This window comes from Martes martes (assembly GCF_963455335.1).
Source record: "Martes martes genome assembly, chromosome: 5".
NCBI lineage: Eukaryota > Metazoa > Chordata > Mammalia > Carnivora > Mustelidae > Martes > Martes martes.
The window spans coordinates 48,902,607-48,930,080 of record NC_137892.1 but is presented as its reverse complement, the minus strand read 5'-3'; the positions used below and the strand labels follow the sequence as shown (position 1 = coordinate 48,930,080).

General features: G+C 35.0%; 1 protein-coding gene across 1 annotated transcript in view; it reads left to right on the top strand.

The window, feature by feature from the left end:
• Positions 1-24,218, top strand: part of SLF1 (SMC5-SMC6 complex localization factor 1) — a 75,929-nt gene extending 51,711 nt beyond the window's left edge. Inside the window, exons 16-21 of the mRNA XM_080804879.1 lie at positions 15,811-15,956; positions 16,945-17,108; positions 17,877-18,007; positions 19,940-20,032; positions 20,432-20,614; positions 23,233-24,218. Coding sequence (XP_080661005.1) covers positions 15,811-15,956; positions 16,945-17,108; positions 17,877-18,007; positions 19,940-20,032; positions 20,432-20,614; positions 23,233-23,714 — 1,199 coding nt within the window. The 3' untranslated portion in view covers positions 23,715-24,218. The remainder of the gene's footprint in view (positions 1-15,810; positions 15,957-16,944; positions 17,109-17,876; positions 18,008-19,939; positions 20,033-20,431; positions 20,615-23,232) is intronic.
• Positions 24,219-27,474: the final 3,256 nt, after the last annotated feature.

Below are 27,474 nucleotides of genomic sequence, written 5' to 3'. Positions count from 1 at the left end.
ATTTCTCTCTCTCTTATATCCTAACTTCCTAAAATAAACGTGTTGTTTAAAACAAGTGAGTTTGTGGCCCTCCAATATAAAAGATCATTTTTATATACTTTAAAAATTTTAGATTGTTAATCTTTTTTGTTACACTTGTGTTTCAGTGCATCCAGGTTTTATGTAAAAGAAAAAATTCCTGAATATCCTGTCAATCACTTTAATGCTTTGAAGAGAGAGTCTAGAATAGGAATCGAGGATTAAAACTAGGTTCAGGATTTATTCGATGATGCCCTCTGCAAAGAGAGGTCTCTTTTTATACTACTGAAGTTAGAAGATTTTTTATCTAAAGCATTTTATCTTCTTTTTTTTTCTTTTTCATTGAGCTGAGGGGTGATTACTGTTCCTTTTGTGGAGTAGCTGTCCTTTGTTGCATGACTTTTTAACATTTCTTAGCTCAATTCAATTTTCCTTTAGAATCTTTTCTTATTATTTCTTTCACACAATTCCTACTGGGTAGTTCTTTTGTTACTGTTGTTGTTTTAGAAAAGCAAATTTCTGTCATCATTTGCTAGCATCAGAACTAAACATTCAGCTAAAAGGATTCCCCTGTTTTTATTCCATAATGAAACTTCTTTGAGTTGGGGCACCCAGGACAGGATTAGCAGTGGCTTTATAGACTTCAGTGACTTCAGAGTCAGTATATTTATAGGTGTTGTTTCAGGTATGTATTTGGTCACCTTTAAGGAAATATACTTTATCTTGTAGTTTTAGCCAAATGCAGGAAATACAAGCCTATACTAATCGGGTTCTCCATACATGAGCTTTAGTGGTTGCTTCTCTCATATTCTGAATTTTCCTTTACTTTAAAGCAAGGTATTGTTATCCAGTCTTGTTTCCACCTTTCATATGACAAGTTTAAATCCAGCAAGTTTTAGTCTGTGACTAACTTAAGCTAAATCTAGAATTAATGTTACCATTACAATTCTTATTTTTTTTTTCCTTTTAAGAATTTATTAATTTATTTTTGCAAGAGAGGGAGAGAATACAAGCACACATGTGCTTATGAGCCCGGGTTAAGGGGAGGAGGAACAGAGGGAGAAGCAGACTCCCACCCAGGGAGTGGGGTTCGATCCCAGGATCCCAGGATCCTGACCCAAGCCAAAGACAGACACTCAACTTACTGAGCCACTCAGGCTCCCCACCATTGCAATTCTTTCGACATACTGAGCAATGACTTTGCTTCCCCAGATACATTTGATCATTTAACACTCTAATTGAGATTTAAACTATATCCATGTTTGAAATTATTTTTTTTACCCTTCTCAAAGCACATAAAATTGGTCCCTTAGGCTTCTTAATTTAGCTATAGGTAGGTAGTTTTAAAAATTTATTTCTAAGATGGTTCAATTTACTATCTTTCTAATTTTTTGTTGTTAGTATATCTTGATTTTTTGCCTTTATCAAGAGAAAAATTAGGCGAACAGTTTGTCTTTAAGAGAGCAGTAGCTTTTCTATATATTGTGTAAAATTAAAGTGTTTATTATGGACTTTATAGTATAATACTTCTATCTGCACAAGTGGACCAGGTATTCTAATAATGTCTTTTTTGTCAGCATGTTGATACTTTGGAGAAGAACCATTCCTTTTTCTCTATTGCTACCCCTGCCATCTCACCCCCCCCTTTTTTTTTTTTACTATTTTTTGGCATTGTCTTTTTTTTTTTTTCCCTTAAGATTGATTGATTGATTTGAGAGGGAGAGAGAGTCCCAAGCAGAGTCTGCAGTAACTGGGTAGCCTGACATAGGGCTCAATCCCACAACCCTGAGATCAGGACCTGAGCTAAAAGCAAGAGTTGGTCACTTAACCCACTGAGCTACCCAGGTGCTCCTCTTTGCATTATTCTTTAGCTCAGCTACTATTTTTTGCTTTTCCTAAGTCACTAGTAAAAATGTTATAGTTTGACTGTTACATGACATCCAAATGAAGATAATGGTCCATCTTTCTCATTTATGGCCAAGAGTACATTCTTGGGTTTTTTTTTTTTTTTAATTTAAATTTTTTTTCAGTGTTCCTAGATTCATTGTTTATGCACCACACCCATTGCTCCATGCAATACGTGCCTTCCTTAATACCCACCACCAGGCTCACCCAACCCCACATCTTTCTCCCCTCCGAAACCATCAGTTTGTTTCTCAAGAGTCCACAGTCTCATGGTTTGTCTCCCCTCCAATTTCCCCCAATTCACTTCTCTCCAACTCCGAATGTCCTCCGTGATATTCCTTATGCTCCACAAGTGAAACCATATGATATTTGACTCTCTCCGCTTGACTTAGTTCACTCAGCATAATCTCCTTCTGTCCCATCCATGATACAAAAGTTGGGTGTTCATCCTTTCTGATGGAAGCATAATACTCCATTGTATATATGGACCATATCTTCTTTATGCATTCGTTTGTTGAAGGCATCTTGTCTCTTTCCACAGTTTGGCGACTGTGGCCATTGCTGCGATGAACATTGGGGTACAGATGGACCTTCTTTTCATTACATCTGTATCTTCGGGATAAATACCCAGTAGTGCAACTGCAGGGTCATAGGGTAGCTCATTTTTGTTTTTCTTAGTGCAAATGTATAAAATTCATATTGTGATGCTACTCAGATTCAGATCTATTAATTTTAATTTAGTAAAACTATTGTTAGTTTTTGTAGAAAATTAAGGCAGAAGATCTTTCACTAGGTAAGTAAAATCCTTTCTCCTTTCCATCAGATCTCATGTCTGTCAACCCACATTGACGCCATTCTCTTTTATTTCTGAACACTTTGAACAGAAAGTTTTCTTATCTCCTTTTCTGTATTTTAAGATAAAGTGATCTGAAAGGGGTATTTTTATGGCTAATTGAAATTCCTGGTAAATTGGCTTAAACTAAGGGTTTGCAAATTTTTGTGTGTGTAGTACCACATAGTGAGTATTGTTGGCTCTACAGACTCACAGTCTATCCTCAGCTCTGCAGTTGTAGGAAGAGCAGCCATACACAATATGTAAATGGACATGGCTGTGTTCCAGTAAAACTTTATTTATAAACATAGACAACAAGACATTGTTTTCTAACTTAAACTTCTCCTGTTTTTAGTGGAAAGAAAACATGTCATCACAATCTACAGTAAGATTTTTGATATCTTTAGAGAACTTTAATAAAGCTTCCTATGCCCTTCTCCATCTACATCATTATCCTGATAGTTTTTCAAAATCTTTATTCACGTTCATTTTTTAAATCCCTATTATAATCCCTCTGCATGCTTTAGGCCTCTTTCATCAGTATTTTTTCATAATTTTACTGAGGATCTCATCAAAATGTTTCTGTTCTCTTCATTTATTCAGCAAATTTTTATTTCCACTCTGCCAGGTGTTGGTCTAAATGCCATGTACACTGGAAGGAGGTGAAACAAAACATGGTTCTTAAATTTTTGGAGCTTTTGGTGGGAGAAATAGACTACAAGTAGATGCAAATACATCATTTAAAAATGCCAAGTGAGGGGCACCTGGGTGGCTCATTGGGTTAAGCCTCTGCCTTCGGCTCAGGTCATAATCTCAGGGTCCTGGGCTCAAGTCCTACATCAGGATCAGGATCTCTGCTTGGCAGGGAGCCTGCCCCCCCCCACCCCCACCTGCCTCTCTGCCTATTTGTGATCTCTGTCTGTCAAATAAATAAATAAAATCTTTTTTAAAAAAAGCCAAGTGATTCAAACAAAAGCCAGGTGTTGAGATGAGTGAACTTACACTTTATACCAGGTAGTTGAGGAAAGCAGTCCTACAGGATAAGCAGGAGTTGGGCAGAGTCAGGAAAACATCTCCCATTAGAAAACACAACATTTGCCAAAACCGAGAAAGGAAAAAGTGGGGCCTGTGTGAAATCTTACAGTAGCTGGCTGCTGGCAAGATGCAAGGAGAAGAGTAAATAAAGGCAAAGAAAGAGTTGAGGAGTTAGAAGCCATTTTAATGAGGAATGGCATGATGTGATAAACTTTTAAAAGATGATCTAGGTTTAGCTCTCTACAGTTATTGGTCTCTGCCATTCATTCATGCATTCATGTATCTTTCAAATACTAAATGTTTGTTATCTGCAAGTCAGTGATCTATAACCTGTGAGGGATTCAAAAATGATCCTGTCCTTAAAGGGCTTACAGTCCTGTGGCTAAGTTTCTTGTGTTCTGTTTTTCATCTATTTATTATTCCCTTTAAATGTATTTATCTGGTAAAATGTGGATCCTTTATGATTTTAGTGTTTTCTGTTATTTTTTTTTAAGCTATCAAATGCTCTTTCTGGATGAATAACTTCATTTGGATCATCTCTTTTGAACTGTACAGTGCAAGTTATTTCTACTTTATTTTTGCCTCTGCTTAGAGGTGATAAATTAAGAGATCAATCGGTTGTAGTGAAGGCTATGATGATAGGCTTTTTTAAAAAATGTGTAACCAGACATTTTATGTTCAAAAGAATTGTTTCAGAATAGAAAAAAATTTTTGTGAACCATGTATCAGATGAGGGGTTATGGGGTACCTAGGTAGCTCAGTTGTTTAGTATCTGCCTTCGGCTACTGTCATGATCCCAGGGTCCTGAGATCAAGCCCCTCATCGGGCTCCCTGCTCAGTGGGAGGCCTGCTTTTCCAAACTCTCTCACTCTCCCCACTTGTGTTCCCTCGCAGACAAACAATCTTTTAAAATTTGGGCAAAGGAGCTAAAGAGACATTTTTTCTAAAGAGGACATCAAAATGGCTAACAGGCACATGAAAAGATGCTCAGCATCACTAATCATCAGGAAGATGCAAATTAAAATGACAGTGAGATAACACCTCACCAGTTAGAATGGACATTATCAAGAAGACAAGAGCTGATGTGTTTAAAAGGATGTGTTTAATAAAAGGAGGGGGGACCTTTATGCACTGTTAGTGGAAATGTAGAATAGTCCAAATATTATGAACAATAATATGGAGGTTCCTCAAAAAATTAAAATTGATCTACGATACAATTAAGCGATACCACCTTTGGATTCATACCCAAAGGAAGTGAAAACAGAATTTTGATGAGGTTTATGCACACCCATTGTCACAGCATTATTCACAATAGCCAAGATATGAAAAAACCCAAATGCCTTTCATTGGATGAACGGATAAAAAAGATGTGGTGTACCTACACAATGAAATATTATTCAGCCATGACAAAGGAGGATATTCATTTGAAACGACATTGATGGACCTTGAGTGCATTATGCTAAGTGAGATAAGTCACACAGAGAGAGACAAGTACTGTATGAAACTGCTAACATACGGAATCTTAAAATCAAACCTGTAAAACCAACACCACCACCTACAACAACAACAACAAAAAGAGTGAAATTGATATGGTGTGATGTTGGGGTACTAGAGTGAATGGTCCAGAAAGAATTCTTAAGAACTTTTTGGTGCAAAAAGGTGTTTTTTTTTTCTTTTGTTTTGTTTTAAACACAGGGACCTTACCTTGGACAGAAAGAGCTTCCCTGGGGTTATGAGGAGGGACTGATTATATAGTTTTAAGTTGGGAGGGGTTAAGGATAGGATTTAAGTCTCTAAGGGATTTGGAAGCAAGGTTTTTAGGGGCTAGCTGTTCATAGGAAAAGGTCATTCATTTACTACAGTCTAGTAAAACCTTAGTCATGAGACCCTTCAGATGTTTATCAGTGAGCCATATGTTTGGAGGATGATTGCTAACATACATCTTCTTTGGGGGGATAGAGATAAAGGAAGTTTCCAAAGGGATTTTGTATGTTAAAGAAGAATTACAGGATCCTGAAGTTGGGCTAATGTCTAGCTAAGGTTGTCTTTTGCCTCTGGCAAAGCATTAACATTGAGGCAATTGAGTTCCTTGAGGAAGGTCACTCTGCCTATCTCAACTACTTGTCAATGGGCTACAAAGGAAATTTAATTTCTCTTATACATTTATTTTGCCTTTGTTCTCCACATCAGAATGGTGGTTACTATAGGATGGGAAGTGGGAGGTAGGATTGATTTGTGTTTAAGGGTACAAACTTAAAAAGAGTAGTAAATAAACCATAGAGATCTAATATACAGTATAATGAATACAGATAATATTATACTATAATGATGTCATATAATAAATGTTACTATCAATGGCAGTCATGTTACAGTATGTAAATGTATCAAAGATGTACTTGGCTGTACACCTTAAATTTATAAAATGTAAGATGTCACGTTGACTAAAATCTTCTGATGATCATTCTTCAGTTCACTGCTTATGCAGTTTCAGTAATACTTATAGTCTGGTAGGTTGTGAGTAGTCAGTTGTAACAAAAGGTTATAAATAACTCCTTTCTATTTTCCAGTTCTTGTAGATTATATTGCAGTTGAGGCCATTTTGGAAAGGATTATTTGAATTCAGCAATCTCCTGTCTTTGTGGGACTAATTGGATCTACTTAACATCTGACTGGAGCCATTTGCCCAGATGGCAGTGTGCCTCAAGGCAAGAACGTCAGGTCTTTAGGCAAGGCAGAGTTTCTAACTTAGCCTGGGCACTTTCTATATTTTGGGCTGGATAATTCTTTATCGTTGGGGACTCTCCTGTGAACTGTGAATTATAGGGAATTTAGTAGTTTCCAAGGCTTTGACCACTGGATGCCAGTAACACCTCTCACCCTTGTTGTGACAACCAACCTTGCCAAATGTTCCCTGGGGGGAAATTCTCCACCCACTTAGTCCATTCTTTTTCATTGCCCACACCCCCCCTCTTTTACCCTCCTCCCTCCAATTGAACAAATCAAACAATCAAGGACTGCAAGGATACCATCCCTTAGCCTTTTGGTAAAGCATCTGAATAGGGAAGAACTTTAATTGGTTGTCAGGTGTCTTTTCAGCCTAAAGAAACTCAGCCCCTGACTACAGAGGTCAAGTTTTATACTTTATATTGATAATTAGTTTATCATTCTGTTCAATTTTTAAAATGCATTTAACCTGTTATGTTTATTTTGCTAATTTTATTGACTTTTCCTAGTTCTTATTTTTCCAGTGTTAGTAGTGATAGGGGAACCGAAGATGATACTCCAAAATGTGCCACCTTGGCATGTGGATTAATTTGAGCTAAAGACAGTTGAAGACCGATAGACTTCAGGAAGAGCGAAAATTTTTCCTCCCCTACAGTTGACCACAGAGAGAGTAATTTTACTGCTTCCTCTGGGGCTGCTCATGCTGAGATCCTGGGACCATTGACAGAAAGCCAGCAGAAGGTAAGAATTCTTACCATGTCAGTGTCCCAGATCTCTGCCTATGTGGTCCGGTGGAAACAAGAATGGTGAGAGTCCTCTTTTTCCTTTTCTAAATACAGATTAGAAGTATTTGTGAAACTAGTTCCTTATATATAGTGACTCTGTTCAAGGTTTGTTATGAGTAGTCTTGATTTTTGTTGATCATTTTCCTCCCAGAGATGGTCACTGTTTTTCTTTGTCTTTCTGCTGTGTTGTTGGTCATAAGGAGGAAAACCATAGGGTATAACACAAGCATAAACCCCATAAACCTACTTTTTTGAACCACTGGCCGCACAGACTGGTGAGTTCATGGTTCTCATCAAACAGGTGTATGTTTAGACATACTTTGTTGTGCATCAACATGCACATAAGGTAAAGTCAATGCAAAATTGGGGGGCACAGATCAAGCATTTAAAGGCTATTAGAGTGCCCACTGCCTAACTCAGGACTCCCATATTGGGATAAATTGCCCTAGAGCAGGTTAGATTGAAACTAGGTCATCCACCAACTTCAAGGCAATTTCTGTGCCATGAGATACTTGGTAAAAAACGCACAATTCCCCAAAATGAACATCCCTACAAAGTATTACTCTGGCTCTGAGAGAGAGACCCAAGTCTCAGTTAGTGTACATGTAAGAGAAACTGGATGAGGTTTTCCTTTTGTCTTGTTCTATGTCCTGAGAGCTTGAATCAAGTGAGAATATTCTTCCATCGTTTCTGCCAGCGAGAAGGTGCGCATACCAGCATGCCGATTGGTGGCCAGTTGAATAGACTAGGGTTCCAAAACATGAAGTCATAAGTAGCACTCCTTTTGTCTGACTGTGCAAGCTGTGAGGAGAGTTTGTCATGAGAGGCCCTAGTCCAGAAGAGGCCTTAGTCAACTCAACCTATGTTGTTTTAGTACTGCTAGAAAAGTCCCATTCCAGTAGTGTCTGCCCATTTTCACAGATTAACATGTCTGTGACTGGAGACACTGTTTTCACTATACCTTTTTTACTCTTAACAACCAAGGTAGACTCTTTGAATGATCTTCTTGGATCATAGGGGCTGCATCTTCTGTACCTTGCCTCTTGTGTCCATGGTAAAGATTGATTCTTTTTTTTTTAAATTATTTTATTTATTTATTTGACAGAGAGATCACAAGTAGGCAGAGAAGCAGGCAGAGAGAGGGGAGAAGCAGGCTCCCTGCTGAGCAGAGAGCCCAACACGGGGCTCGATCCCAGGACCCTGAGATCATGACATGAGCTGAAGGCAGAGGCCCAACCCACGGAGCCACCCAGGTGCCCCATAAAGATTGATTCTAAGCATGGAAAGTTGCTTCTGGATCTTTCCACAAGAAGGTTTACTGGTTTGAATTGCTATTAAGACTAGTATAAGATCCCTCATGTCAATGGACAGGCAATAGCTCCTTTATAACACAAAAATATACAATTGGTTATATATAATATATATATATATATATATATATATATATATATATATATAAAAAAGGAAAAAAAATATATATATATAAAAGGAAAAATTTTACGACTGTCTTAAACAGTCGTCTTATTGGTACTGTGGAAAGACCAGATTTAAAAAGAGAGACCCACAAGAATATAAAAGCTAAACTTAGGGACTTCCTTAATAAGATTGAAGAAGAGAAATTAGAACAAAAATTAAAGTCCACATCCCATATAAATTTCCCATTTTAAATTCCAGCCCCATCTCCTCAGCAGATTTCTTTAACTTCCCAAATTGCCCTGTCTTCCCCCAAAATTCCTTAAACACCCAGGTACCTGTATTTCCTTCTACTAAAAGATTTACCTACAACTTTCCAGCCTCATCTGCAAGCTCAGAGTGTACTGGTTACTAGTGTAAATGCTGAAGGCTAGGAAGTAAATTTAAACAGAAACACCTGTAATGAGCAGTAGGCCTCCTTTGCAATTTCTTAAAATTCCTCCTGCTTCACAGGGGGTCTGTAATCAGCCCCTGCTAGCTTCAGGCCTTCCTGTGCAGTGTCCCTTGAGGATGTTTGTGACCCATGAACACCAATAAATCTTTTACGTAATGAAGCCCTCTTACCTCTACTTTCAGAAGACCTACCAAATTTAGTGAACAGAAATATTAGTGACCATTCACAACTCCACTAGGGGGGACCTTGATTAGCTGCAAAAGAGTATTCTCCAGACCCATAGTTGTGCTGTAGTTAACCGACAAGCCAGATGGATCCCTTAGGAAAAATCCATCTCTCTGAGGAAACAGGACCAGAGTATCTCTTAGACCCTCCTACAAATGATCAGCTGACGGCCTAAAGGCTAATGTTCAGGGTCTCATAGAAGCAACAGTAGAGGCTTTTACCCCTAAGATGAATTGGTCCAAGGTTGGATTATGCAATCAGAAGGCCTTTGAGTTTTAAAACATTACAGAAAATTTACCAAGGGTATATTGCCCTAAACCCTAAAACTGTAGATACAGAAATCCTCAGGTTTCTATCTTAGTTGGAAATCTTTTCCATGATATCTTACAGATCTTTGCAAAACCAGAAATGAAGCCCTAGAAACAATTACCATCCCCCAGATCTTCCCTATAAATCTTAAAATGCTGGTAGATATGGTAAAAGATCAGAACATTGAAAATAGAATTGTCCTGCACTTAAGAAAAGGAGAGAAAAATTTGAATAGCAATCACCCTACGTTCCTGACAAATCATAGGCACATATGCCCCAAATCTCCATTCTGGAGAAAACTTGGATACTTGGTGTGTTTGCAATGTAAATTTTCAACAGCCACATACTCTAAGACCTAAGATCCATTCTTTGAAAAATAAACTTTAGGGAGAAGTTCTTTTTATCTGAAGGAGTAAGCAAAAGAACTATTTGGAAATAAAGCTAATAAAAAGTCTTAAATATCATCTCCATAAGTACTGAAGAGCTTTAGTCATCTGAGCAGGTGAATTTAACTTATTCCAACTGTCAAAACAAAATTTGGATCCAACTGCTCTTTTATAAACTAGTGAGTTTTACATTATCATGCCTATCTCATGACTAAAAATTTTAAAACAAAACCTGTGAGGGCTGTTTGCAGGTGTGTGGGGGCAGGGGTGGAGCGGCAGGTAGATGTATAATATTATTCTACCTCTGGATAGTATTGCTAAAATTACAAAAAGAACTCTACATTAAATAATCTTAAAATTCTCAGAAATACATCAGACTAATGCAAATGCCTTTAAGGTCCACATAATCTGGGAAAGTATTTAGTATTAAAGCTAGTTTAAGTTCACTGGTTTAATTACAATAAACATGTCCTTAAAATTGCCAACATTGAATATAATGCAGACATATAATTTTTACTCTACCTGACTTTATTAGTGAAATAAGTTCACTTCATTAGTGAAATAAGTTCACATTAGTGAAATAAGTTTACATAAATAATGTGAACTTCACAAAAACTTCACAAAAAAAAGTTGTGAGCAAGAAAAATAGGTTGGGATGATACCTGGCTTTGTCTAATGTCTTATGACATTTTCATGGGTAATCTAAACATAATTGTTGGGAGCAAGTGATTTAGGCAGGTGTAATGGGATAAGAGTTTTTAGGTGAGTTTTTTCTACAGTAGTTTTGTTTTATGGTATGTGTAATTGAATAGCTTTTCCAAATCTCTTTGGTAACTTCTTAAACCCTTAGAGTTTTGCTAAGTCAAGTTAAATGATAGAAATTCATTGAATACCTAGATCATTTCTAAATTGATGAAATAGTGAAACATAAATTACTGTTTAAAGGTTTTTCCACTTCTGGTTTCCTTTTACAGAGGAACTAAAGATATTTGGTATGTTAATGAACTTGTCTTTTGTCTCTTTGACACATTTACTAAGAGGAACAGTATACTTCCAGAGATTGTAGAATGTATTCAAAATTTGTTGGTAATACCGCAATTGTCTACTTCCTAATTTTCACTAGAAATTAAATATTCTGAGAGTTAAGAATTGTAATTAATATATGTAATTTAAAACTATTATAAATAATAGGGGAAATAACTGCATGCAAGAAAAGTAAGTTGAGTTTTTTACTAAAAGAAGGTAAGAGGTATGGAGATGTGTTTTTGGTAAGGAAGAAACAAATAGTTTTGTCTTGTTTTCATAATGTGAAGGAGAAAGAATTTTACCTTGTGTGCTCAAATTGGCTAAAATTAAATGTATTCATTGTAATTTTTTTTAATAATTTTTTTTAAGATTTTATTTATTTATTTGACAGAGAAAGATCACAAGTAGACAGAGAGGCAGGCTGAGAGAGAGGGGGAAAGAGGCTCAATGCTGAGCAGAGAGCCAGATGCGGGGCTCGATCCCAGGACCCTGGGATCATGACCTGAGCTGAAGGCAGAGGCTTAACCCACTGAGCCACCCAGATGCCCCTTAAATAATCTTTGATATCAATAATGTACTTTATCTTTAAGTAATACTAAAAGTATTCTTAAATCTGCTAAAAGGACAAAGTTTTCATGGAAGATCCGTTTGCTTTTGATAATGTAAAAGGTTTTTCTTCACCTTTAAAATAATCTGCCTAGAAAACAAAGATTCACTGTATTATCAAAATAATTTATGTTGTCTTTGTCAAGTCTTTGATTATGTAAGAAAATAGTCTTCTCTTAAGAGCTAAGGTTTTGTTTTTTGTTTTGTTTTTTTCCCAGCTAAATTTCTATATTTGAGTGCAAAGTTTTTGTCACTTTTGTGAAATTATTTCACAGTGGTTTATGATCCTGTTTGACCAAGTGTTGTAAAATCTTTTGATGTTCTTGACAAACTTCCCCAAATCAAATTCTAAATGAAGTCTTTTTTTACTTTGAATTAAATTTGGGATTTGGAGAGGATGTCTGGAATATTATAAAAGATCTGTTCTCTCTCCTTGTCAAATGAGTGATTTTAAACTAATTAGGTTTAAATCACATGGGGAAATATTGTCAAATAAGAAGTAATACCTAAGCCTTCTTTATGTTGTATTTATATAGGTGTATGTAAGTGTTCCAAAAATAATAGACAATTCCCAGATATCTGATACGCCCTGGTATATGTTATCACTTGTAATTCTAGCTATCATTTTCAGGAGTATGCCACAGAAGTAACCAAATTTTCTTGTTAATTGTTATGAACTCTTAACAGACCCTTAACCACAGCCATTTTTAAGTCTGTTTACAGAGTGTTATTGCTCTTCTCTGTTGCCTTTGCGAATACATTTCATCCTCCGAGAGATTCATGGAAAGGACCCTGACAAATACTCTAGAATACATGTTTCTGATCATTTTAAGATCGTAACATTTAACTGGGTGAGAATTTGCACAACTCTGATGAAGAAACATAGCTTCATAAAACTGCAAAGATTAAGATCAACAAGAATTAATTTTATGAGACTGAATGAAGTACTGAGAATGATAATTTTTATGACTTTGTTTGCAACATTGCTGGGTAAATGTTATGTTTTTCCACTTTTAAGGAAACTTTACAACAAATTGGTAAAGTATACTATCCTTTGTAAACAAAGATGAAGTGCGTACTTTCCTCCCTACCTGATCTCTCTGGAAGTCAGAAGCTTCTTAGCATTCTTATTTTCATGGCAGTATAGCTATTTGCATAAGTTCAATAAGAGTCTGTTCTCCTTAAAACAGGACACAATTGGAAACATTGATTGTATTGCCAAAACTTTGGCTGAAATGTCATATTTGAGAATGTGCATAGAATCAGATATGACGAGACAGCTTTAAGGAACTAAAGCTGACTTCATGGAGCCATTAAATCCCCTTGGAAAAACAGCCTGGTACCTTGCTTTCAGGGTTCCCAGCAGCCTTACCAGGTAAACAAGGTCACTTGCTGGCAGGCTCAGAAATCTGGATGTTTGGGAGACCTCAAGAAAAGAGGAGTTTATCCCCATCTGTAGGTATAACAGACAAAATCTGATGACAGGACCTTGGCTTGGCTTCCTATTCTCCAGATCTTCTGAAAATTCAGTTTGAGGGGTGCCTTCTTGGCTCAGTTGGTAGGTCATACAACTCTTGTTCTAGGGGTCGTGAATTCAAGCCCCACACTCGGTGTAGAGATTACTAAAAAAAAAAATACACAAAACTTGGAAAAAAAAAGTTTAAGATTCATTATGAAAAATTCCAACAAAGCAGATTTAGAAGAGCCTATGTGATCAGTAACTATTCTTGCTGCACTTATATAAATACTCAGGCCAAGTTTACTGAAACTGAACTTAATTTTCAAATGACTTATTCTTACTGTGGTTGAAATTGATTAAATGGAGGGGACTGTAGAGAGAAAAATTGTTTCAATACTATACACGTTTATGGATATCAAATTGTATTGCTGTTCATCGTCTTTGAGGTCTTCTTTTCTGCCCATGAACTGGACTAGATCCTGAATTCTTCTGGTGCCTCCAGTATTTGGCTATAACTGTTCAAACTGACACTTCTAAATTTTCTTCCACCTTTCTGACTTGGAAACTCTGAGAACTGAAACTCCCCTCTTCCAGAAGCTGTGTAAGCAAAAGCTGGACAACTAGAGAAATTACCACAGCAGCTTATGCATGGACTGTCTTTATGCCTGTTGCTGTGTGGCCCCTCAGAAAACTCACCAGAGACAGTGAAACTGCAAACCATGAAAATCTTTCAGATTACCATTGCCTGCCCTTATTACATCTGAAGATGTTTTGAGCCAGATATGTAGAAATCCTGAGTGGCTGCCTTCAGAACTTAGAGATTTAGATTATAGTCTGCCCCAACCATTAGCATTTGCTCTTCTTTTGCTTCCATAGAAATAACTCTTAGTAATTCCTGATATTTTGTACAATGTAGACCTAGCTTTGGGAGCCCACCAGCATCACTACGTCCTGAAAAGAGACACAGCTCTTAATTGAACTGACCCTTTCTCAGGGCTAAGATGCTGGTTCAATGAGATTGAGCAATCTACCAACTCAAATTCTACAATGTGAAACTTCTTGGGAAGTTCCAAAGGCAGGAATGAAGGGAAGCAGAATATGCCACCCTAGAATGTGCCACGTTAGCATGTGGGTTATTTTGAGCTGAAGACAATCAAGGATCATAAGACTCAGGAAGGATTCTTCGTTACTCCCTAAACTGCCTAAAAGAATTAGATAGAGGGACTGGTCCAGGAAGAGAGCCACCACCAGAGTTAACGACAAAATGTATAAGACAGATGTGGTATGCTAGGTCAAGTTTGGCAGAGCCTATTTGTTCAGATTCCTCTCTGTGTTTCATTGTGTTTTACATAGCATGTCAAATACTTGTTAACCAAACATTTGCTTTTCTCATCTTCCTAAAAATTGTCTTCCTATCCTTTGAAGCCCCAGACCCCAACTCTCATTCTCCTTAACTCAGGAGGGCATATAAACTTCACTTACCTGTCTTTGAACCTTTCATGTCTATAAGGCTCCCATATGAAAGGATTAAATTTGTTTTTCTCCTATTAATCTGTCTTATGTCAGTTTAATTAATAGACCAGCCAAAAGAACCTAGGAGGATAGAGGAAAAAATTTTTCTTCCCTATAGTAGTGAATCTGCTGTGCTGTATAACATCACAACTTTTTTCTTCTGTTTTAGTTTTAGCTCTTGTAGTGTCTTGTTGATTGGTCTTATTTATTCTTTATAGTCCACTTTATCATCCATTCTGTTACTTATGCAGAGAGTATCAATGGAGAATTCTTAACAGCAAATAGATTATTTTACGTGACAAATAGTCATTCCAGTTTTTCATTACTTTCAGTTCTTTCATATATGCATCTCCATGTTATTGGAGAACTTGAGATTTTTGGAAGAAGAGATTTAGGCTCTTGGTGTTTTGGGGTTTTGTTATTTAAAATTTTAGTTCCCTCCCCTTAATTCCTGTAGTAGAGTGGGTACAAACTTCTAAGGAAGTCCTTATACATTCTCTTGTCTTAAATTTTCCTTTCCTGTACATTTATTCCTCCTCTGCAGTGATAGGATTCATGGATGTTGTCAGGGGAAAGGGTCTAATTTCTTTCTTCCTGTCAGCTCAAATTAAATAACATATGTGTCCATTAAAAAAACTAAGTACTTGTTGGCCAAAGGCACAACCCTTTGTGGGAAAAGATCTTTAACATTAATCAGAAAATACAGTAATACACAGACCTGTACCCCTGGGGCTAATAATGTATTATATGTTAATAAAAAAATAAAATTAAAAAAATTAAAATTAAAAAAGATACAGTAATAAAAACCCCATACCTATCTATTCGTATATTATCTATCGATTCATGTGTGTATGTATCTAATTTCAAGATTTCTATTTAAAATAATAAAAAGAAATGATTGTTTCAAATATGAGAATATGTGCCATAAAAATTTTTTTTTTTTCTTGAAAGGCAAGGAATAGGAGTATTAACCCTTATGGGGGTTGAAAATTATGGGGCTGAATCTTACTGGTGTAAGAATCATCATTTGAATGAATAAAAACCCATGCAGAAAATATTCTATAGACAGAACTTTTATAGGGTATAGTGGTAACTATATTTACTTCTCTTGTTTTGTCCAGACTTTTCTTCACAGGAATTAGAGATTTTCATTTGTTCCTTTTCCTCCTCCTGGCTTCAAATGTTTGTTGCAGAGGCAGTCTTTAAAAAGTTGTGTTTACAGAGTTCCATCAGTGTTTCTTCTGAGCCACTCTCTCTTCAGAAAATGGTAAGACCACTCTATTCTTCTAATTGGCAAGAAGTGAGTTCATAAATTCAACTTTCAAATGTGTTTTGTGATTTCTAATAATTGGACAGAAATTGTTAACCTTAAATCTTTCAAATTTATGTAAATCTTTGTTATCTTTCAAATCTATGTTAGAGTGGTTATTTTTCAACACCCAAAATGAAGTGTAATTAGTGATAGAAATTTTAATTACTTGAGAGTAATTAAGGCTTGATATCAGAAAAACAATGCAGAAACTTTGTTTCCTAATCATTTGCCATAGCACATAAGATAATTATTTTGAAAAGATCTAGTTCCAGAAAAATTTTATGTAGTATTTAATGGTATTTAAAAAGCAAAATTTGCAAATGATGCCAAAGGTTATTTGTTTTTATCTTATATATACACATATGTAAACTGCATGTGACTCAAAGTTTTCCAGTTTTATCTTGGCCATCTTTGATTACTATCTACTGTCTTCAACAGTTTCTTCAACAAACGAGAAATATGCTTGTTTATTAGTCGGATTGGGCAAATACTGTTTTGTAGCAATCTTTTGTCCTTAACAACTTTTGCTCTTCTTAGTCCACTCATTCCAGACTTGTTTTCCGTCAAAGGAAGGCATTACCAAAATGGAAATGACAAAATACAGGTTGTACATAAACCGTAAATATTTAAAATGTGCAAACGAACCATAACAAGTTGGGCATTAGACTAATCCAAATGAGAACTTTGCTGAAAGAGTATCAAAAGTGAATTTGAAAAAATAATTATTTTCAAGAAATTTTTCTTTTTGTATCTGTCTTGTTAACGACCTGAAACTAGAAACTTTCTTATTATTCTAGCATGTTCAAATGAGAAAGGATAACAATGACAGTGATAAAACCAAGAAAATTAACTGATTGTAATGGTGAAATGAATCAGGTAATTTCTTTTGACTGCTTTCCAGGTCTTTATAGTTGAGAAAGCAAATTATACTATTTTGCAACAGGTATATTCCTATTTGCCAGCTTTGGGGAAGACTGGTGTGCATGGGACTGGAAAGATGCAGATACCAAAGAAAATAGGACAGCGGCCTTGCCTTGAATCTCAGAGAGCCTTATTAATGCTGAACGGTGTGAAACAGAAGCAAGTTGAAGGGCTGCCAGAGTTACCGTAAGTGATGCTTAATATCAACTTTTTTTTTTTTTTAAGTACAGCCCTTTTTTGGAGACATTCCTTAAACTTTATACTTACATTGTCTGAATTATACTGAGTAGCAGAAAACTGAGTTTGAGACTTATAAAAAAAATACATATGATCAACATTATTGCTTTAATTCAAGGTACCTGTTTTCTTTGTGTTAAGATCAAGTGCTTTCCAAAAGAAATACAACTGTTTTTCAGATTCTTTCACACTATTTTTGCCTGTGTTTTAAATCACTATTTGTATGTAATAAAGATTGGATTTCAGAATGCATACGCATGTAAGATACTCTGAATTGTTGCAGTAGCTTCCCCCACATGCAAAACCTTTTCTAAAAGTATGCTGTAAAAAATTGAGAAAACCTTAAAATGTTTTTAGGAAGAATAGGATCAGAATATGAAAATAAGAATGGGGAGCAGGAGCCTGCATTTGGAGCTTAGCATTTTGCTTGTTTATCTTTGCCAAATGTAGTTTACTTGGGCTCTTCCTCTACATGACATTCCATATTCATAAACTTTTCAGTGAGCAATTGGGGGTACAAGGTTAATAAAAATGAATGCATAAAAATTTGTTTCAGCACATTTGGAATAAATATAAAAAGCAAGCAATAAAGATTTGAGTGAATAAGGGAGCTTAAATGAACAGGAGGCTAGATTTTTAAAAGTACTCACTATGTAATGTACACTGCCATGCCTTGGTGAAAAACAAGCTTTCATTTTTTTCTTACTTTATTTTCAGAGAGCTGAACCTTGCTAAATGTTCATCGTTAAAAAGATTGAAAAAGAAGTCAGAAGGAGAATTATCATGTTCCAAAGAGAACTGCCCCTCTTTAGTTACAAAGATGAATTTTCACAAGACTAATCTAAAAGGTATTGCAAGTATCTAAGTTAATTTATGCTAAGAACTTCTCATGGTTGTAGTCAGTATTTGCAAGTTTTACACACTGGCCCCAATGAATCCTTGAACTTGACTAGTTCCAGAAAATACCTTCTTCGATGGAATATTATTTTTTTTTAACTGTCATGTATGCAGAGAATATGATTATTTAATATTCAGTATAATAGAATATTCCCCCTCCTTCTTTATCCCCCTCCTCTCCAGATATTAGCTCATATTGAGCTCATTCCAGACTTGCCCGCCTTACTTTTCTATTCCACCTCAACCTGTGCAGCTTGGGATTAGAGTCTTTTGATTTGAAAGTATAATTCAGTCTTCATCTCTTTCAGTCCTAGACATTTTGTGAACAAAGAATGAGGAGTAGGCTATGTTACATAGCTGTGTTAAGCATATGGACTCTTTTCTCCCAGGCATTGAGCCCAGACTATGAAATGTGTTTGGCTTTTGGTTCTAACTATACTGGAACCTAAGTACCTAAAGGATGGAGTAACAAGAATAGTGCAGTAATAATTCACTTCAGTGCCTCTTTTGCTTCATAACCTCTTAATTCACAAATATAAGTTACCTTCCACAAGTCTATACCTGACCAAAGGAAGTTGCTGAGTCTCTTGTTAATGAGCTGTATTGCACTTTTAATACAAAAATTATCATTAGGACACCAATGTAAACAGAAAGAGTGAGGCTCTTATAATCTCTCCACATGATAAAAGTTCATAATTGCATTTGATGAATTCACAATAGCTGCCCATTTAGCTCAAAATGTGAAAAATGTATTAAAGTGGAATTCTGGTATTAACTACACGAACAGTGTCCTTTTTCTTTGTTTATTGTGTCAGAAAGTAAAATGAATATGAATGACTTTAGTCTGAACAGCAGAGGGAACTGGGAGGGAGGAAGAGAACTGAGAAACAGTAGAGAAAAAACTTCAAAAGCCTTTCCCTGCATGTAAAAGAAATGTTTTGGTAGGAGTTACAAAGATAATCTATAAAATTGAACACTGTAAAAATGTGCTACTTAGTGTGTTATAGCAAGAAAGGGTTTGATTCAGTATTTCATTTGTTTTCTAAGCAATTGCTTATTGTAAGGTTTTTTTAATTCCCTTTACATCAAATTATCACTTACATCTTATTAATCTTGGTTACAACAGAGATGGATATAGACCCTTTTAGCCAACAGGCACTAATTGCATCCCTCCTAGAAAAAACTTTACCATTTCATTTGTCACTCTTATTCAGCTTTAAATGGTACTACATTTTTCCCCCGTGTGTGTGTGTGTGTGTGTGTGTGTGTGTGTGTGTGTGTTTATATTAAGATTCCCCCATTTCTCCTTCTCTGTGCTGCTGTAGCCAAGCCAGACAGCCTATTGAGAAGCAGCAAACCATCTGTTAATGGATTTGAAGTTCTGAATTATACTTGAGTGTGTAGAGGCACTCGTGCTTAGCCAGAAACATTCATTTGAATTAAGCTATAAATGCTGTATAAAAAAGAGCCATACATTTAACGTAGGTTCATGAATAAATTTAAGAGAGGGCAATTGCACTCTAAACTTTTATTGCTGCAAAACCCAGTATTTTTGGTGTTCTCTGATCATTTGGGGCTTTTATAGCGGGATTGAAGCTTTAAACCTTGAACTAGGGGGAGACAATGCCTGTATTAAACCTTTTGCAGTAGAATTTCATTGCTGAATTGCTGATAGAACAGAAGCTGTATGGATTGGTGGGTATCCCTCCCCCTCTTTTTTTTTTTTTTTTTTTAAATGCAAGAGATGTTTAAACCAGTCAAAAGGAAAACTCAATAAATAATTTTCTGGCATGTGGCCAGATCTCCTAGTTCATGCCCTTTGATTATTTTCTTTAGTTGATATCTTGTCTTCTCTGGAATAATCTATTAATTTTTTATGGCAGGAGAAACAGCCCTCCATAGAGCTTGCATAAATAACCAAGTGGAGAAATTGATTCTTCTTCTCTCTTTGCCAGGAATAGACATCAATGTTAAAGGTAAGTTCTGTATTTTTGTAGTCTGATCCAGTATCTTAGTGTTTGTGGTATTAGTGTTATGTCAACATTAAGAAAAATCATTTAAGTATATTTACCTAACATATCTTTAAAATATTACCAGTTACAAAACCAGGAAATCATCATATATTGATTTGTAACTAATAGCACAGAAACATTTTTTGTCCATATTTTGATAGATCTCAAAATCATTATTTTAAAATTGTTTTAATTTATTTTTCTTACAATTAGAAATATGACCTTAGGCATTTTTATCAGAACATGCTATTTCTAAATGAAGCACCTAGAAAGTCACACCGATAAAGGAAGTAGAATATCAATACTTTACTCCCAGAAGTCCTACTTTTGCTATTTTAAAACTTGCCTTGATTTCTAATTTAGACAATGCTGGCTGGACGCCTTTGCATGAAGCCTGTAACTATGGCAACACAGTGTGTGTCCAGGAAATTTTGCAACGTTGTCCAGAGGTAGATCTGCTCACTCAAGTGGACGGGGTGACTCCTTTGCATGATGCACTGTCAAACGGACATGTAGAAATTGGCAAGCTGCTACTACAGCATGGGGGTGAGTGCATTTATGCTAAACGGGTTTTGATAAATTATCCAGTTTTTTGATGAATTCCCTCAGAGGTAGATAGCATTTTATGTTTAAGGTCTGTAAGGAAAAACGCCCTTATTTCATATTAGTGAAAAAGATTAAAAAGTCTCCTAGAATGAAAGCACCTTTTATTTAATAGGGATACTTTTCCATAATATGTAAATATTTATTTATTCATTTTTATTAATTATAAAACCTATTTAGGTTTGTGTATGAGAGTGAATTTTGAATTGTGTTGGTTTTAAATATTAATCCTCTTACTTAAAGTGTGTAATGTCTTTGTGAACCAGCCATTTCTGAAAGCTTATTAATAAATGAATGTAAGTGTTCCATTGTGGTTACTTGGGTTTTCCACTCTTGTTTCATTTCTTATATGTAACTGTTAACTCGATTAATCTTTTTTTTTTAAATGAGTCATTTCTTTACAGACTACAAAAAGAAAGATATCCTAGAATATCTCCATTCACATTTTGCAGTCAATTAAGTTATAGTGGAAAGATTTTTTTCAAATGGTGGTAACTGTTGTGCAGGGGTTTTGTGACGGAGATAACTTGAACTTAATATTTATCTGCTGCTTTTTTCTGATTTTTGATGTCTTTATTTCAGAAAGCACCCCCACTCCCCTCTTCAGTGACATTCTTCTTATATGTGAATTGAATAATAGAAATTTTATGTTAAATTTTGCTGATAACTGATTTGTGTTTTAGAAGAGAAACAAAGGAAAAGTGATGACTAGTTTATAATGCAGAAATAAAAATTTGTGTATATTTCCTGCTACTTTTATTTGTCCTGATTTTAACTGGAAATTTAAAATTATTTTCTCCTGTAATTAAAGCTGTTTCATTCTGCATGAAAATAAAATGCAGATTTTCTTTAGCCCTCCCCCTCTCCCCCATGTGTATACATATGTGAAAGGTTGTATAGCTTGGTAGCAGAAGCATTTTGGTTATTTATAGTCTTCTCCTGCCCCCTAAAGGCCTTAGTGTGTCTGTTTTACTGACACCATTTCATAATCAATATATTTTTCAGTTCTTCTACTTTTTTTCATATTATATGTTTACTAAACCATAATGTTCTGTCTCCTGTAAGTGTTTTATTTTTCTACTCAGTCATGTAGTGACATTTGAAGCCTATATTTGGCCTTGCTTCAAATGATCTAAGCAGTGTAAGAGCCATTGCTGTATTAAGTCCAACTCTTTAGAGAGTGGGATTATACTGACCAAAGTGACTTTTTCCAGGGCTCTTGATGAAGAATAGTACGTGGGTGAGTTCATTGTCATAAAAGAAGAAACCTACTTGCAGTTGAATTTACTGAGGTCCTTTGGCGACTGTACAGCTTAAGCTTTGCCTTAGTCATATTCTGTTTGGACCTATCAAATCGTTTAACATTTAACAGCATCATTATAGTAACTACATCATTCTTCTTTGTGAGTTACTCAGTCTTGAAAGAAGTGATTTTGGAAGGTTATTTATGCCTCTAAAACTTTTGTTTACTTTCTGTATCTTGTTCATAATTTGTTTTTTTTGTTTGTTTGTCTGTTTGTTTTTGTAAGAGGAGTCACTTGGTACAACTTTTTGAAATATAATGAAAAGAAACCTAGTTTTAGAATTTTATTTTTTCCCATAAAATTAAATTACATATTATCAGTGGTTGACCTTTTATATTAAACACATTTTATAAACTAGGCCATTACATATGTTGCATCAGCTTCAGCATTAGGAATTTTTGCAGCTATGATGTGTTTTCGGACAGTATCTCTTATGTTGTATAGTAGGATCTTCTGATTATGTCTTCTAGTACAAAAAATCTTATATCTTTTATAACATTTTTATGGCAGAGTACATAAATAATGACAGGACTTGACAGACAGAGGGGTACAAAGTACTCAGTGCTATGTGACCAAATACTGAGTCATTGTTGTTTTGCCCCTCCCATATTATCCTTTACTACCTAGGGAATAAATTCTTCAGTGTTTGCTATGTATATAAATTAGGTTTAGCTAGGACAGAAAGAAGAAATCTATCTTTTGACTCAGAGCAGTTAACATTTAATTTTTTGTAAATCAGTTACATATACTAAAAATTGAAATAAGCAAGCGAAGGTTAATGAAAAGTGTGATCTGTGTCTGTGCATGGTTTTATACTCTGTTCTGTTGCAGTCACCTGTTAGCAATGGGAGGAGTTAGTACTTCTTTCCCCTTGGTGAAATTATAAGGTACATTTAAGACTCATATACATATTGAGGAAGAACATATTTTGTTAATATCTTCTGGGAACACTGAAATTCTTATTTCAACATGACAATTTATGAAGTTTGATATTTTTTTTTAAATTTGTAATTACAGTATTTATTGAACTAAGGCATGTGTTTTTAGGCAAACCTAATTAGGCATTGACTAGAATTCTGGGTTTTTTGTGTACCTTTATTAGGCAGTCAATATGTATGACCAGTTGATTTTGTCAACATGAATTTGTACAAAATATGATTGTAAACAGAGACCTGGGTGCTTTGGAGAAATAGAGAAAACAACTGTTCAGCTGCCAAAATAAAAATGTTTTGACGTTGTGCATTTTCTTTTTCACAGGCCCAGTGCTTTTACAGCAGAGGAACTCTAAGGGAGAATTGCCCTTGGATTATGTGGTATCATCTCAAATCAAGGAAGAACTATTTGCTATTACAAAAATAGAAGATACAGTGGAGAACTTTCATGCCCAAGCAGAGAAACATTTTTACCACCAGCAACTTGAATTTGGCTCATTTTTACTTAGTAGGATGTTGCTAAATTTTTGTTCAATTTTTGATTTATCTTCGGAGTTCCTCTTAGCTTTCAAAGGGTTAACTCACCTAAATGAGCTGCTTGTGGCTTGTAAGAATTATAAAGAAACCACCAGTGCTCATACTGACTGGTTATTGGATCTGTATGCCAGAAATATAAAGACATTGCAGACGCTCCCAAATATTCTGAAGGAACTGCCTGAGAATTTAAAAGTGTGTCCTGGAGTGCACACCGAGGCCTTATTGGTGACATTGGAAATGATGTGCCGTTCAGTCACAGAGTTTTCATGATGGTGCCAAAAAATATGAGTCAACTTTCTAACATACTTAGCTTGCTTTGTCTTTTCTTATACACTTCATAGCTTATTAACAAATATTAATTTGATTTATTTATTGACAGAATTTGTAGCTTTGCTAACTTTCAAAAGCACTTAAAGAACTTCTGCAAATCTATAATGTAGGCTTCTGTCTTTTTCCATGTTGTAGAATTTTACTCAAAAGTAAAAAGAGTTTCATTTGGTATATACTGCTTTCCTTAATCTTTATTATTTCTTGATCTGAAAGTGATATTTATTTATATTGTACATGTAAAACATTTTAATTTAAATATTTTTTTGAAATAAAAATGTTCTGTCCTCTCTTCCAGGGATTTAAGGTCTTAGAATCATGGCAAGGATATTAATGCAAATGTGCAACTATAAGCATGTAGCTCCCTGTTTATTCTCTGTAGGCTGTTGGACTAAAATACTCATTTTAGTTTTGTGTGTTTGTAAAATAAACATTTCTAAAATTTACAATAATAACACTCTCTTGGTTTTTAAATGCAGTGAATGTGCCAAGTTTGACAGTTTGACCCCTTGATCTACTTTATTTTAACAGTTCATGTACAAAGTTTATTTCTACTCCATGTAACCACTGTTCTGTAAGCGAAAACATACTGCTACATAGTAAGTTTTGCCAAATATTAAGATTATAAGTGGTAACTAAGTAATAGATTTGAGATTATCTAAAATCTTAATGTGTGGTACGAATTTACGTTTCAATTTGCAGGTTTTTTTCCTAACAGCAGTTTATAGTAAAACTAAAAGAAAGGGTATGGATAATAACCACTTTTGAAATTAGAGTTGCTTTCCTAGTGGGAATAAGTTACATTGTGGTACAGCTGGAAAAGAATCATTAAAACTTCCATTTAGCTTTTATGTAACTAAAGTGATGATCTCACAGCAATTAATCTGCTAAAGAGGCACACTTTAGTTTTATCTTGGAAATAGATCTTTTAACAAGATACAAATTCTGAGTGTTTTATTACTGGGTTTATAATCTAAACTGAAAACTGCTACATTAGTATATCAGCGCTGAATAAAAATCAAAGGTTTTTTTTTTTTCCTAGTAAGTTTTTATACACACTGTAAGAAATATTAATTGTTTCTAGTTAGCCTTCAAATGTGAAATCCTAAAAGTCTCGGTAATACATACTTAATCTTAAAGAGTATCGGAGAAACCATGACATAGCAGAGACTATCTAAGGAATGTTAAAATGCTCAGAAAGAGTCAGTAAAGTGTTTCCCAACATGACGAATAAGAACATTTTTATTCTGAACAATAGCCCCTTTACTTCACTTGTGAAGGCATCAGGAATAATGTTTACTAGGTTAACTAATACAAACTTAAAAACATAGTTTTGACATCTAACAGGCACAGTTGTGTCTAACTTCTGATTAACTAAATTATAAGACAGGTTCGTTTCTGAGCTTTTGCTTTCTTACTTGTCAAATGGAAATAACACCAGGTATTATCTGTGCCAGACTTCTTAGCCTATCACCTTATATAGCACTTAATAAATGTTGCTTCTTTTCTAATTCCTTCCTCCTCTTTTTAGTTATAACAAATTATTTAAGCAAGAGAGTAATTGCTCCAGTTGGCAATAATTCTAAGTTAATAAAATAACCAACATTATGAGTTAGGGTTTTGCACTGCTAAGAAAAGTAGTTTTCTAAATTAAATGTTCTTAAGGAATATTCATCTAGTTGCAATTAGAATTAATGTTTCATAACTGTTCTATCTGCCAACTTCTACAACTCATGATGGTAAAAAGTATTAAACACTAAAAAATGCCATTGAGGTCCCTGCCTATTGTAGTAGGGTGTCGTAGTTTTGCATTTATTCAAAAGTGCCACTTCGCAAGCAGATTACTGTGTTCTGTGTCCTGGTTAACAGTAGCAATATATGTACATGAATTTAAACAAATGTATATGAAATTTAAACCTTCAGTAAGAAACTTTTTTTTCTAATATTATTGCCTAAGTTTTATTTTAGAAAATATAATCATTGCTTCAGATTGCTTAGAGGTAGGGGAAATAGAAATATTAATAAATAAAATTCATAGGCTTTTTGAGTCCTGGCTTTTAGTTGTAAATGGCTCAGAGTTCCAGCAACTGAAGGCAAGGCTGAGTTATGCTATTCTTTCTTGTACTTTGATTTCATATCTTGTACTAGATTTCATATCTGTAGTTCAATAGATCTGTTTTTTTAAAAAAGCCCAGCAAGGCCTTTATTACAAATGTAAATAAAGGCTGGAATAAGAATTCTGAGCTGTTAAGATGCAGATTTCCACATATGTAATCCGTAGAAATATTGGGAATATAAAAGATTTTAGAATTTTTACTGGCAGTTCCTTAGGAAGGGTCTTTACAAAGTTAAGAGTTTTCTAGCTTGCTATTAGTTTTTCTGTGCAGAATAAAGTGGTCCATTTATATACATTTTCTGTCATTTCCTTAATTCCAAGATGACCAGGAAAACATTCTTCCTTGTATAAATGCGAAATCAGTGTTTTTATTGTTTCTTGAACACCTACTATATTCCAGATGGTGTGCTGACAGGCTGATTACGATAAAAGGAAAAGCTCACAGTCTAGGCAGGTAAATTAGATTGAAATATTGTTACTTTTATTTCCTTCTGTATAGGCTATTGAAAAAAAATTCAGTTTTATGTGTTTCTAAAATTTACAGTAATAATTGGTTTTCTGTTTTAGTTTTTAAATGTAAATATTAAACAAATCTAATAGTTTACTTCCTTGATCTTTATGATTTTCACAATTATGTTTCAGAGAGAGTAGAATGCAGGGAGTGCTTTTGCAGTCTTTGCAAACTAATACACATTCCCAGGTAAATACAAATGCCTTAATGCTAGGATACTTTATATAAATGCCAGGAAGCATTTGCCATTTTTGTCTACGCTGTTACAGAAAGTTAAATGAATACCTTCACATGAAAACACTGTTGCTGGAATGTGCAATCCATATGCCTTTACACACCTTTCCAGTTAAGTTATGAACTTGATGAGAGCCTGTCACTGTTGCTCCTGAAGCAGTAGGAAGGGGTCATCTTTGAGTGACATGAGGCACTCTTTCCCTCAGGCATTTATCACGTAGCTTCCACACCAATCGCACCTCCTGCTGACGTGGAGCTTGCAAAGTTCTGAATGATAATTGTTTTTATAACAAATGTGGATTGAGTTAGAAAGGTCAGCAATGGCATTATTGGAATTAGTCTGTGCCTGGTGTTGTCAAAACTGCAGACATCAGTTCCATGGAAACGTAGAATGGTTAACTCTTTCCTGTAAATCAAATTATGTTATCAAAAAATTCACCTTGTAGGTTGGAAGGAATTGTGGGAGGAGGATATATTCTGACAATTATTTCCTCTGACAAGTTACTGGACTAACTTAATGAGAAAATGTTGTGGTATTGTTTTTACATGGTTCCAAAGCCTATATCTTTCAAGGTATTGCAAATTTTACAAAAAGAAGACCTTTTCAGATGAAATAAACAAAAGATAATTTTAACATCATTGATCACTAGATTTTTTAAAAAGTTTTTCCTCTTAAGTAAATGCTAGTCTTCATATAGTGCTTTCCAGTTTATGAAAGCCTCAAGCAACAAAGACTTATAAACATAAACTTATGTGAATTGTTAGGGGGAAATAGATTAAATTACTTGAAAAAGAGGCTTCTTAACATTTTCCAATCACAAATCCAAATGATTCACTTTTAG